This window comes from Chiloscyllium plagiosum, chromosome 2, assembly GCF_004010195.1.
Source record: "Chiloscyllium plagiosum isolate BGI_BamShark_2017 chromosome 2, ASM401019v2, whole genome shotgun sequence".
Classification (NCBI taxonomy): domain Eukaryota; kingdom Metazoa; phylum Chordata; class Chondrichthyes; order Orectolobiformes; family Hemiscylliidae; genus Chiloscyllium; species Chiloscyllium plagiosum.
The window spans coordinates 83,921,286-83,933,289 of NC_057711.1; the positions used below are offsets into that span (position 1 = coordinate 83,921,286).

The following is a 12,004-nucleotide window of genomic DNA, read 5'->3' on the forward strand; positions in this document are numbered from 1 at the left end:
ATTTCAGAGTGAAACCTGGCTTGACAGACCAGAAGTTTTATTTTGCAGTTGGTTACTGCGGCAGTTATTCACTGAACATCTTCACAGAAGAATGTCAACATTTATTACACACAAAAGAGAAAAAGACCAAAAAGGTATATAAAAGACAATTTGAAAAGATCTTATCATAAACAGCAAAAATAAAAATTTGACTCTTTTTCCAGTAAGATCAGACAGTGAAATATCACTCCAATCTTTAATTTCTTACTCAATTGATGACATCACAAACATTTTCTTTGGGCCATTTTTACAATACTCACCAGATATGATTCTCTCCAAATCCCGCAGAGACACAGGCTAAGTTACTGATGTTTCTCACCAAACTTTTCCAGTTACTTTAACTACGCTTAGGTTGCCAGATAGTAGGACTACTACTCGTGTGCATCTTCTATTTTGAGCTGAAACTGCTTCTGTCATCTTGTCCCTCTTCTTTTGTGTCATAAAAGCTCCATTTAGTAAACACTAGCAATTATCTCACCAGGTAGCTTCAGTCATACAGTCATAGAGATGTACAGAACGGAACCAGACTCTTCAGTCCAGCTCATCCATGCCGATCAGATATCCTAAATTAATCTAGTCCCATTTGCCAGCACTTGGCCCATATCCCTCTAAACCCTTCTCATTCATGTATCCATCCAGGTGCCTTTTAAATATTGTAATTGTACCAGCCTCCACCACTTCCTCTGGCAGCTCATTCCATATAGCACCATCCTCTGAGTGAAAAAGTTGCCCCTTACATCACTTTTAAATCTCACCCTAAACTTATGCCCTTTAGTTCTGGACTCCCCCATCCCAGGGAAAAGACCGTACCTATTTAGCATATCCATGCCCTTCATGATTTTATAAACCTCTGTACGGTTACCCTTCAGCCTCCGATGCTCCAAGGAAAATAGCCTCAGCCTATTCTGCCACTCCGTTTTGCTCAAACCCTCTAACCCTGGCAACATCCTTGTAAATATTTTCGGAATCCTTTCAAGTTTCACAACATCTTTCCTGTAGGAGGGAGACCAGATTTGCCCATGATATTCCAAAAGTGACCTCACCAACATTCTGTACAGTCACAACATGACCTCCCAATTTCTATACTCAATGCTCTGACCAATAAAGGAAAGCATACCACTTACTTGTCTGATCATTTAGCATAAGTCACATGACTTTTTGGAAATATTGTTGACTCACTGCTAAAAGAAATCAGGAAGATGGTATATCTGGCCCTTAAAAAATAGCAGTCTCCTTCACAGAACTGAAAATCAAAATTACAGTTACTTCTACTTTAGAACTCAAGCTCTCAAATAAGACATCAGAAACCTTTATCACCGCAACTACAGAATATCAGATATACCATCTTCCTGATGTTAAATACTGATTTAGTTAAACAACTGAACAAACAAGTTTCTTTATCTGCCTGTATGGAGTCAGACAAATAATCTTTCCTAGAAATCAATAAACTATTCAAGATTGAACAAATCATTTACAAACTTAACTCCAGACCTTATAAATGCAATTATGTATCTCACCAATATTCCTTCAACCCACTGTGAACATTGCCATGGAAGTCTATATTGATGGAGCATATAAACATTCTTGGAAAGAACCTCAGTTCGTACAAGCAAGCTAAGGACTGCATTACAGCTAAAGATATGAGCAGCAATGTTTACAATATTTAATACTATATGAAGAAGGTCACTCAGGTTCTCTATTCAGTCACAGTAATCAGTCAGAGAAGGAAGAATAAGAGAGGAGGTAGCCCAGCCAGTCCCCTTCTACGCAGATTTCTGTGAATAACTAATTTGAATGCAATATCACCAACCATAATCCCAACTGCACATTTTTCAGCCTGTCCTGATAGCATCAGCTTGGTTACAAAGCCAAAATTAAAGCGACAATAAAAGAAACATTCCAAACTCAATTTGAGATAAACCTCCCATGCTGTACTGCATACAGAAATAACTACATCATCCTTACTATCCGCCTGCTTAGCATAGTGCTTCGACAGAGTGTCATCCCAGTGGTTGTAGTACAACTGGTGAAATTAGAATGCAAGTAACTTTTGGTAAAGAAGACTGCAATAGCATGAAAAAACCATCTCAAAGAGCTCTGAACCTACAAAAGTGGCTATAGATTGCACCATTCTGCTTAGACTGACTAATTTGACAGGCAACAGTCAGGAAACTGGGGGACAGACAGAGGTGGCATGATGGATGCTGTTTTTCTGAGAGATGAAAGAGTATTGAATTTATAGCTGCCAAATTCATTGATGATGTGATATAAAGTTAGGTAACAAAAGCAAATGATAAAGAAGATATAAAGGGTTTGCAAAGGGATGTGGATTGCTTAAGTGAAGGGCAAAGGTTGCGTCACTGGAGAACAATGTGGGAAACTGAGAGACTGTCCATTTTAGTTGGAAGACTCTAACATAGCTTTGACTCTAAAGCAGCTCTAATGTAAAGTACCTCTCACCTTAAAGTGTTTCTGACTCTAAGGCAGCCCTCACCCTAACAATGCTCTAACTCTTATATAGCTATGATGTGGTGGTGTAGGTGTTGGACTGGGGTGAACAAAGTCAGTAGTTGCATGACACCAGGCTATAGACCAACAGGTTTTTTTGAAATCATAAGCTTTCTGAATGCTGCTCCTTCACAAGGTAAAGTCTTCAGCCTTCACTTGATGAAGGAGCAGTGTTCCAAGAGAGTGTGGTCTTCAATAAACCCGTTGGACTACAACCTGGTGTCTTATACAGCTGGCTGCTGTTTAAACATCTGCAAGCCCCAGGATGATCATCAAGTGATACATGTTTCCTAAAATCAGAGCAGAACGTGCCACTGCTGTGTGGACCAGCAGCACACCTGTATCCATGAGGCTGCCACCAGAGAATTGGGTTCAGCAGATTCACAAGAACATGAGAAACAGAAGGAGGAATAGGCCGTCGAGCCCCTCAGGCCTGTTATGCCATTCAGTAAGATCATGGCTGAGCTTTTCATGGACTCAGCTCAACTTATCATCTTGCTCACCATAATCCTTAATTCCTTTATTGTTCAAAAGTCTCTTTCTCTTTGCCTAAAAAACATTCAACAAGGAATTTCTTACAATTTGTGGGCCCACTGCTGGATACAGTGACACTAATTTTAAATACAGCAGCCTCTCGGTGAGTTCTGAGAGTTAACATTGATGAAGATAAAATGAATATGCAAGCATTTAAAAAGACAATATTACTAAAAAATATTTTGCCCCAGTGGATGGGTATTTTGCTGATTATATGGTAAAGTTGAACTGAGACAGAATCTAACTCTGTTCATAACTGGAATTAAAGAGCAGTTGCAATTATACAGGAATTCTTTGTTTATTCCTGAAAACTGCAACATTAAAATAAACGACTTTAAGTGAAGCATAGTTTCCGTAGGAATTAATGTGAAAGCTAAAGTTTAAGTTCCTGCACACATGCTTTGCTCTGCAGAAACAATGAAAAGATTGAAACACAATACCATAAGTATGCAATAGTGTGGGTTTATAACTGAAGTAACTTACAAAGTAAATCAATAAATATAAAATAAACAATGTATGGATGCTTACTTCAAGGCCTTACAGCAAAAAATAACTTTAAAATATCATGTTACAGTCATTGTCGTACGACATAGAAACAGGCTCTTCAAGTTGAAATGACGTACACTCATAAAAGCTTATATTCATTAAGTAACAAAATATATTTTAAAATATAATGATAAATACAATAAAATGTAATCACCATAAAATATTAAAATTACATTCATCTGATGATCGTTTAACCGACCAGGCTCCATCTAGTGGCAAGCACTAGTCAGTACAGGCAGAACCACCTGTACTAAACATCATCTGTCACTGGATGGAGCCAGGATTTCATTCCAAGTTAATTCAGTTCAGGAGCCAGCAGAGAAAGGCATACTGAAGACAACATTAAGAACTTAAGCGGACATTAGGAAAGAAAGACTGATGGTGGGAGCAGCATCCAGAGGAAGACCAGGAGACTGAGTTCAGGGGGTGGAAGAATTGAATTCGAATTTATTTATTGAATTTATTGTCACGTGTACCGAGGCACAGTGAAAAGCTTTGTCTAAATTGAAACTCTAAACTTTAAACAAAAACATTGTCTGTGTTTTATTAACAACAATGAAGTGAAGCATTAAGAAAATCAATTTTATGGAGGTGCTGTACTTACAAGAGGACTACGTTGTATACTGGCCAAGTACTGCAGCAAGCCCTTGGTGTGGTAAATTGTAGGATGGAGTTCAGGATTTGGCGTTAACCACTGCCGATTAAGATCTTCGCCACTTAAGGAGCAGCGGTGACTACAAAACAGAATATATCGAAAAATTAATTAGGAAGACTTTCAAGCTAATTCTTTTTTTAACCTAATATTTCAAATAGAAACAAAATGAAACACCTATTCAGGTTTATATGTTCCATTCCTTGTTCATGACTGACTGTCTCCTTAGATGTGAGATTTTTCTGTTTCTTTTTATTAGATTACTTACAGTGTGGAAATAGGCCCTTCCGGCCAACAAGTCCACACCAACCCTCCGAAGAGCAACTCACCCAGACCCATTCCCCTACATTTACCCCTTCACCTAACACAATGGACAATTTAGCATGGCCAATTCACCTAACCTGCACATCTTTAGACTGTGGGAGGAAACCGGAGCACCCGGAGGAAACCCATGAAGACACGGGAAAAATGTGCAAACTTCACACAGATAATTGCCCGAGGTGGGATTTGAACCCAGGTCTCTGGCGCTGTGAGGCAGCAGTGCTAACCATTGTGCCACCCGAAACCAGTCTTCCCATTCAATGACACATCTCTGAGACCCCACATTCACTGTCGCTCCGATGCCTTTATTGCTAATTCTATCAAAGTTCGAGAGCCAGGCCCTCTTGTGTCACAGTGGTAGTGTGCCCACCGCTGGGATGACAGGCCTAGGTTCACGCCTGCTCCAGAGGTGTGTAATAACATCGCTAGGGAGCTGGGTTTGATTCTGGTCTTGGGTGACTGTGTGCAGAATTTGCACATTCTCCCCAGTGTCTGTGAGGTTTCTGCCAGGAGCTCTGGTTTTCTCCCACAGTCCAATGATGTGCAGGTTAGGTTGACTGGCTATGCTAAATTGCCCATATTGTGCAGGCTAGGTTGATTCGCCATGGGAAGTGCAAGGTTATGGGATAGGGCGAGGGCTTGAGTTTGAGTGAGATGCTGTTGGAGGGGGTGGGCCTGTGAAAGCCCGATGGGCTAAAAGGTCTTTTTCTGCACTATAGACATTCTATGAAAAGGTATCTACTGTACAGAATTACGAGGGCAACATGACCTCTTGGTAACATGAGAGTTTTGGTCAGTTAAGGTCAGACAGAAATTTCACAGATTTTACTCTCTTCAAGTTGGCCTGCATTTTCATTTGTGTGTTTTTTGCCTCTGCCATAAGATAAAATAGTTTTAGGCGTGGTATATGTATTGCAATTGAAAATGTATTGCCTATTCATCAATGTTCACTGATATACATGTATACTTGTACAATTTTGGGTGTATAAAGTGAGAGGAGGCCAGAAAAGTAGTACTCAGGGTGCTTTAACAATTAGCAAAGATAATGTATACTGACAACTTGTTTCAGTCATGTCAATGAAGCATATTTATCCACTGACTGAAAATTGTTAATTCAAATGTGAGCATACATGATGAGGTTCAGTAGTGAAGGTTTGAATCAATAGCAGCAATTGTAGCACAGATGCTCTCTTTTCTATGTTTCTTTATTCTAGAAGATCGTGCTCAATCATTTATGATTAGTAACTGAAAAGTAACTGTCAACTGTGATGCATTTCTGTATAAACATAATATAGAACAGTTTAATGTACACAGACTTGCCTCACCTTCCATTAATTACTCCGTCTGGGTTCAGCATGGGGACAATTTTGAAAATATAAGAATCCCGCAAATTTTGAGCTGCCAAGCTGTTGCTCATTAAAAATTCCAGAGTTCCCTTCATCACCCAACTGGAATTACTTTCTCCAGGATGGACACGAGATGTTAAGAAAATGTACGGTCGATTTCCTGCAGAAATTATTTTTATAGGAGTTATTTTATATATAAAATTGCAGCTTCACATAGTGACAATCGTATAAGGATAGTAATGTCAAGATAAGTGTAAGAAGGACTGTTGCAATTAGCCACAGCATTCCTAAATTATTTAGTGAAATTTAACCAAAGTCTCAGCCCTAACTGCCAGCCTGTAGTCTCCATTAGAATCACAAAAGTATACAACACAGAAAAAAGGCCTTTTGTTCCATATTTAATATACTGGACTTGGTTTTGGCAAATGAGCCTGGCCAGGTGAATGAAGTTTCAGTGGGGGGTGCATTTCAGGGCAGTGACCATAACACCGTGAATTTTAAGATACTCATGAATAGGGATAACACCAGTCCTCGGATGAAGATGTTAAACTGGGGGAAGGTGATCTACAACAACATTAGGCAGGAACTGGAGAATTTTGATTGGAGGCAGCTGTTTGAGATATCCTAACAACTGTCATTTGAAAGGTGTTAGAATCTATTAAGGAAATTGTAACAGGATACTTAGAAGATTACAGCGTGAGCATACAGAGTCATTGTGACTTTGTGAAAGGAAAATAATATCTATTAGAGGATTTTGCAAAGTAATATTACATTGGATAGAGTGCGCACCAGGTGATGATATGTGCTTGGATTTCCAAAAGGCATTTGATACAGGTACCACGTTGAAAAGTGCTACCAAGGATAAGAGCACAGTGTGTACAGGCTGACATATTTTCATGATCAGAGATTGGTTAGCCAACAGGAAGCAGAGAGTCAAGATAAATATGTTTTTTCGAATTTGCAAACTGGAGTACTATAGGGATCAATCAGTGCTGGGGCCTCAATGATTCACAATTTATATCAATGATATGGATGACGGTACCGAACACATGGATAATTACAATAGGCAATGGCAAGAAGATATGTAGTACGGTAAGTCATCAAGAGGAGGCAGAGTTTGCAAAGGGACATGGAGAGGTTAAGTTGGTGTACAAAAATTTGGCAGAGTATAACCTGGCTAAGTGTAAACTTCTCTACATTGGGGAGACAGGCCGCCTACTTGCGGAATGTTTCAGAGAACACCTCTGGGACTCCCGCACCAACCAACCCAACCACCCTGCAGCTGAACACTTTAACTCCCCCTCCCACTCCGCCAAGGACATGCAGGTCCTTGGCCTCCTCCATCGCCAGGCCATGGCAACACGACACCTGGAGGAAGAGCGCCTCATCTTCCGCCTAGGAACCCTCCAACCACAAGGGATGAATGCAGATTTCTCCAGCTTCCTCATTTCCCCTCCCCCCACCTTATCTCAGTCCCAACCCTCGGACTCAGCACCGCCTTCTTGACCTGCAATCTTCTTCCTGACCTCTCTGGCCTATCACCCTCACCTAAACCTCCTTCCACCTATCGCATTCCCAACGCTCCTCCCCCAAGTCTCTCCTCCTTATCTTTTACCTTGGCCTGTTTGGCACACCCTCCTCATTCCTGAAGAAGGGCTTATGCCCGAAACGTCGATTCTCCTGCTCCTTGGATGCTGCCTGACCTGCTGCGCTTTTCCAGCAACACATTTTTCAGCTCTGATCTCCTGCATCTGCAGTCCTCACTTTCTCCTAAATGTAAACTTCTCCATTTTGACAGAAAGAATAGAAAAGCAGTATACCATTTAAATTAAGTCAGACTCCAGGTGCTACAGCTAGCCCTGGGGGTCCTGGTACATAAATCATAAAGTTGACATGCAGGAACTGATTCAGGCAACAAATGTTGTTTATTGTAAAAGGGATGTAATATAAAAGTAGGAAAGTTTTGCTATAGTTTTACAAACATTGGTAGATCATATCTATGTGCAGATTTGAAAAAAATATATAACTGCACTGGAGTATGTAGTACAGTGGTCGCTTTGAGCCAGGAGATCTGGATTGACGTCCCACCTGTTGCAGAAGTGTGTAATAACATCTACAACCAGGCTGATTGGAGAAAATAAAATGGTTCTAGGGATAAAGAACTTATCATATGATGCAAGATTGAACAGGTGAGATCTATGATTTTGTGGTGGGAAAGTCAATCAGTTGTGTATGACAGCATTTCATGATATTTAAAAAAAAAGAACAGTGAAAGGTAGGGCTCTTGTGGCAGTGGTAAGTGTTTCCACCTTGAGTCAGGAATCCTCTCAATCCTCCAGCAATTTTTATTTCTCAAAGGATCATTAAAATGTGGAATTCTCTTTCTCACAAGGTTGTGGAGACTGGGTCTTTAAATTTATTCAAGGCTGAGCCAGATGGATTTCTAATAAACAAAGGAATCAAAGGTCATGGGGTGCAGACAGGAAACTAGAGCTGAGATAGCAACCATGTCAGCCATTGTTTTACAGAACAGGCTTCAATGACTAAATAGCATATTCCTTTTCCTATATTCAATGTTCCTATGTTCTCCAGTTCTATAATATGCCTGCCAATATGCTCATAACCCTGTCTAGTACAATCAATCCTTCCTGGAATGAGGGTGTTCTGAAGTGTGCACACTATTGTAGCTGAGGCGTAACCAAAGCTTTATACAGTTCAAGTGTAAGATTCTGTTCTTATGTTATATCTGAGCTCATAAAGGGAAGCTTTGGACATGCCTTCTTAACTTGTTTCTCTTCCTGTGTTTCTGTTTTCAGCTATCTGTGGAAAATGTACTCAGATTCTTTTGGTCATCTATACTTCTCAGTAGCCTACAATTTACTGTATATTCTTTTGCCGCACTTGTTCTGTTCTAATGCATTGCCTTGCATTTTTCAGAATGAAATCCATTCACCACTTTTATGGTGACTTCACAAGTCACAAGGATATCTTCTTATAGTAAAGATCTTTTCCTCATAAACACATATACAACTTGCGTATCATCAGAAAACTTAATAATGCCTACCCTCAGGACCCCATGAGAAATAGCTCTGCAGTCAGTAAACATCTATCAACCAGTTGTTTCCTGTCACTAAGCCAATTTTGGATCAAATCTGCCATTATCCTTTTGGACCCATGGGTTTTTAACTTTCTGACAAGTCCAGTTATGTTGGACCACATCAGACACCTTACGAACTACACCACCAATGACGCCTCCTTCAAACCTCGTTAGAAAATTCAATTAAATTAGTCAGATATGATGTTCTCTTAATAAATCCATTCTGACATCCTTAATTAACTAATATTTTCTAAATGACAATTAATAGGCTAGCCTGGCAGATCTGTAATTATAGTGCTCACTCTGTATCTTTGCTAAACAACATCACGTAACAGTCCATATGATATTCTGTTTTCATTTCTCTTCACGTTCTGGGTGCATTTCATCCAGACACAGAAAGGTATCTACTTTTAAAAATGACTAACCACTTCATATTTGCCCAATGTTCATTCATCCCCTCCAATATTTTGTACTCCTTTTAAATTAAGATATCAGTATTGTTACCACTCATTTGTGAAGATAGAAACAATACATTTGTTGAGTACCAAACCCACATCTGCTTCCACAGAAATTATTGTTTTAGTCTCTAATTGTTTCTACACTTTCCTTAGTAATCTTCTTGCTCTTTTTGCACTTGGGTTTCCCTTTATTTTACTTGCAAATGCCAAAGCAGTCACTATAAATTTTCTAATGGACACTTGAGCTTTCTCAAGCATTTGTCATTAAAACAGGATCATTTACTGTTTATTTCATATTTTGGTAAATCTTGTTACAAGTTTAAGGTCATGAGTCATTCATAAATGGAAATAATGCATAAACCATTAAATTCGATCACAGGAAGACACAATAACACTCTGTAAAGGCTTTTTACATAACCTCCATTTAGTTAATTTGCTATGTTGGATAAGATTGTAAAGGTAAATCCTTGCTACTCATTTTTTCACATTTACTAATTTTTCTTCTACCATTTAACCAAGCTTGTAGAATAAGCAGAAAACAAAACTCAAAGATTATATATTCAGAAATTGCCCCGCATCTTCTCTACATGTACGTTCAGCACTAAATAGATATCAATCTTCCATGGATACAAAATTGGTTTCATATTCATAAACAAAGATATATAGACAGACAAAGTAAGGACATGGGTCTTGTTCTCATCCTTCTAGGCAGAATAGTATGGTGGTTGAGGAGAGATAAAAATGTGCAACAAGGCAACAAAGGTAACCTGGGATATTAAAATTAGAAACTATTAACTTTGGATGTAGGTTTGCTCGCTGAGCTGGCAAGTTTGTTTTCAGACATTTTATCACCATAAGTAACATAATCAGTCAGGCTCCGGATGAAGCATTGGTGGTATGGCCCACTTCCTATTTAAGCGTATGGGTTTCCTTGGGTCGGTGACATCATTTTCTGTGGTGACATAATTTCCTGTTTTTTTTCTCAGGAGTTGGTAAATGGGCTCAAAGTCAATGTGTTTGTTGTTTCAACCAGAACTCTATTAACAAACACATTGACTTGGATCCCATTTACCACACCCTGAGAAAAAGAACTGGAAATGACATCACCACAGGAAATGATGTCACCAACCCAAGGAAACCTAAACCCATAAATAGAAAGCGGGCCATACCTACAGGTATATCTTCCAGAGGCCATTGATGATGTTACCTAGTCTGAAAATGAACCTTCTAGCTTAATGAGCAAACCTACAACCAGAGCTCCAAATCTTCTCAAAACTTGTTCATTATTAAGCTTCTGTACTTGGTTTAAATTCAAAACCAATAAATCACAATAAGGCTGATAACTAAATGTTGATTTTGTTGGAAAATCATGACTCAGTGTGGAAGCAAATTCTAAGCTTCTATTCCTAACCTATGCCAAGTTTGATCATTTCTTGAGGGGCCATAGGGCTATTCAAATTGGCCTTAACTGCTCTAAATTGAAGAAAGAAAACACTGGCCTGGAACTGGTGGTTGTAATGACTTCAAAATTATCATCATTACAATGTAAAACTGACAAGTGACATCCACACAATTTATTAAAAGTAGAAGCGTGGAACTTGCTATAATAGGAATTATATAAGTCTGCAGGTGGAATAATTAGACATCACAACTATGTCATGAACTTCAACTATTTAGAAATTATGTTTACTGGAAACACCAATGTCAATCATGAGCTTAGTTCAATCAAAAGTAACTTAAATTTTACCAAATCATAGTTATTGTTAAGCAACCTCTTAGCCCCTGAAAAGCTAATTTTTCATCAGTTACCTTAAAAAGTTTAGTTTCAATACCTTTTTTGTTCTAAACTTTATATTTCTGTCTTAATTTTATTTGTATGTCAACATTTTTATTTCACTTTGTGTACAATAATTTAAATGTGATTTATATTTCCTGCTTTTTGTTTTCTTTGCCATCTATGAGAATTCTTCCATCCAACTGATTAGAACAGGCACAAGTCAGGCTGAAAATTGATGACAGCCACAGATTCCCCCATTGAAATTGCCAAATTATATAAATAAAGACAAACAGAAAACCTATATCTGTAACTTGCTAAGCCATTTACAAGGTCAGTGGTGATCTGTATCTTCATCACTGACTGCAAAATTGAGGCCAATCGACAGACTTCCCATAAATGAATACTATGCAGTGATCAATTCTAAAACATGTGGGTACAAAGTGAGAACAGATTGGATTCAGTGACAATATTCTTTTATGAACAATGAACAAACAACATGACACCAACTACTGTCTACTCAACACAATACATCTCTCTTGGCTGAGGTGCTTAAAAGTGCTTTGGAGTTGTATTTTATATTTATTTGGAAGACCAAGAGGAAATACAAGGTTTACACTATTGAAAAATACAGACACGTGCAAAAGAATAGTGAACATACTTGTCCATATATTGTTTTTCAGACAATTATTAAAGAGTAATCAGAGGTTAGACTCTCAATGTATTCAT

At 38.7% G+C, this 12,004-nt stretch overlaps 1 protein-coding gene across 8 annotated transcripts in view; it reads right to left on the reverse strand.

Moving 5' to 3' along the window:
• Window positions 1-12,004, reverse strand: part of agtpbp1 (ATP/GTP binding carboxypeptidase 1) — a 340,116-nt gene that overhangs the window by 80,327 nt on the left and 247,785 nt on the right. For all 8 annotated transcript variants that reach the window (XM_043713129.1, XM_043713111.1, XM_043713092.1 and 5 more), the window contains 2 exons: window positions 5,926-6,106; window positions 4,232-4,361 (listed from right to left, as the gene is read on the reverse strand). In XM_043713129.1, the coding sequence (XP_043569064.1) occupies window positions 4,232-4,361; window positions 5,926-6,106 (311 nt within the window). The remainder of the gene's footprint in view (window positions 1-4,231; window positions 4,362-5,925; window positions 6,107-12,004) is intronic.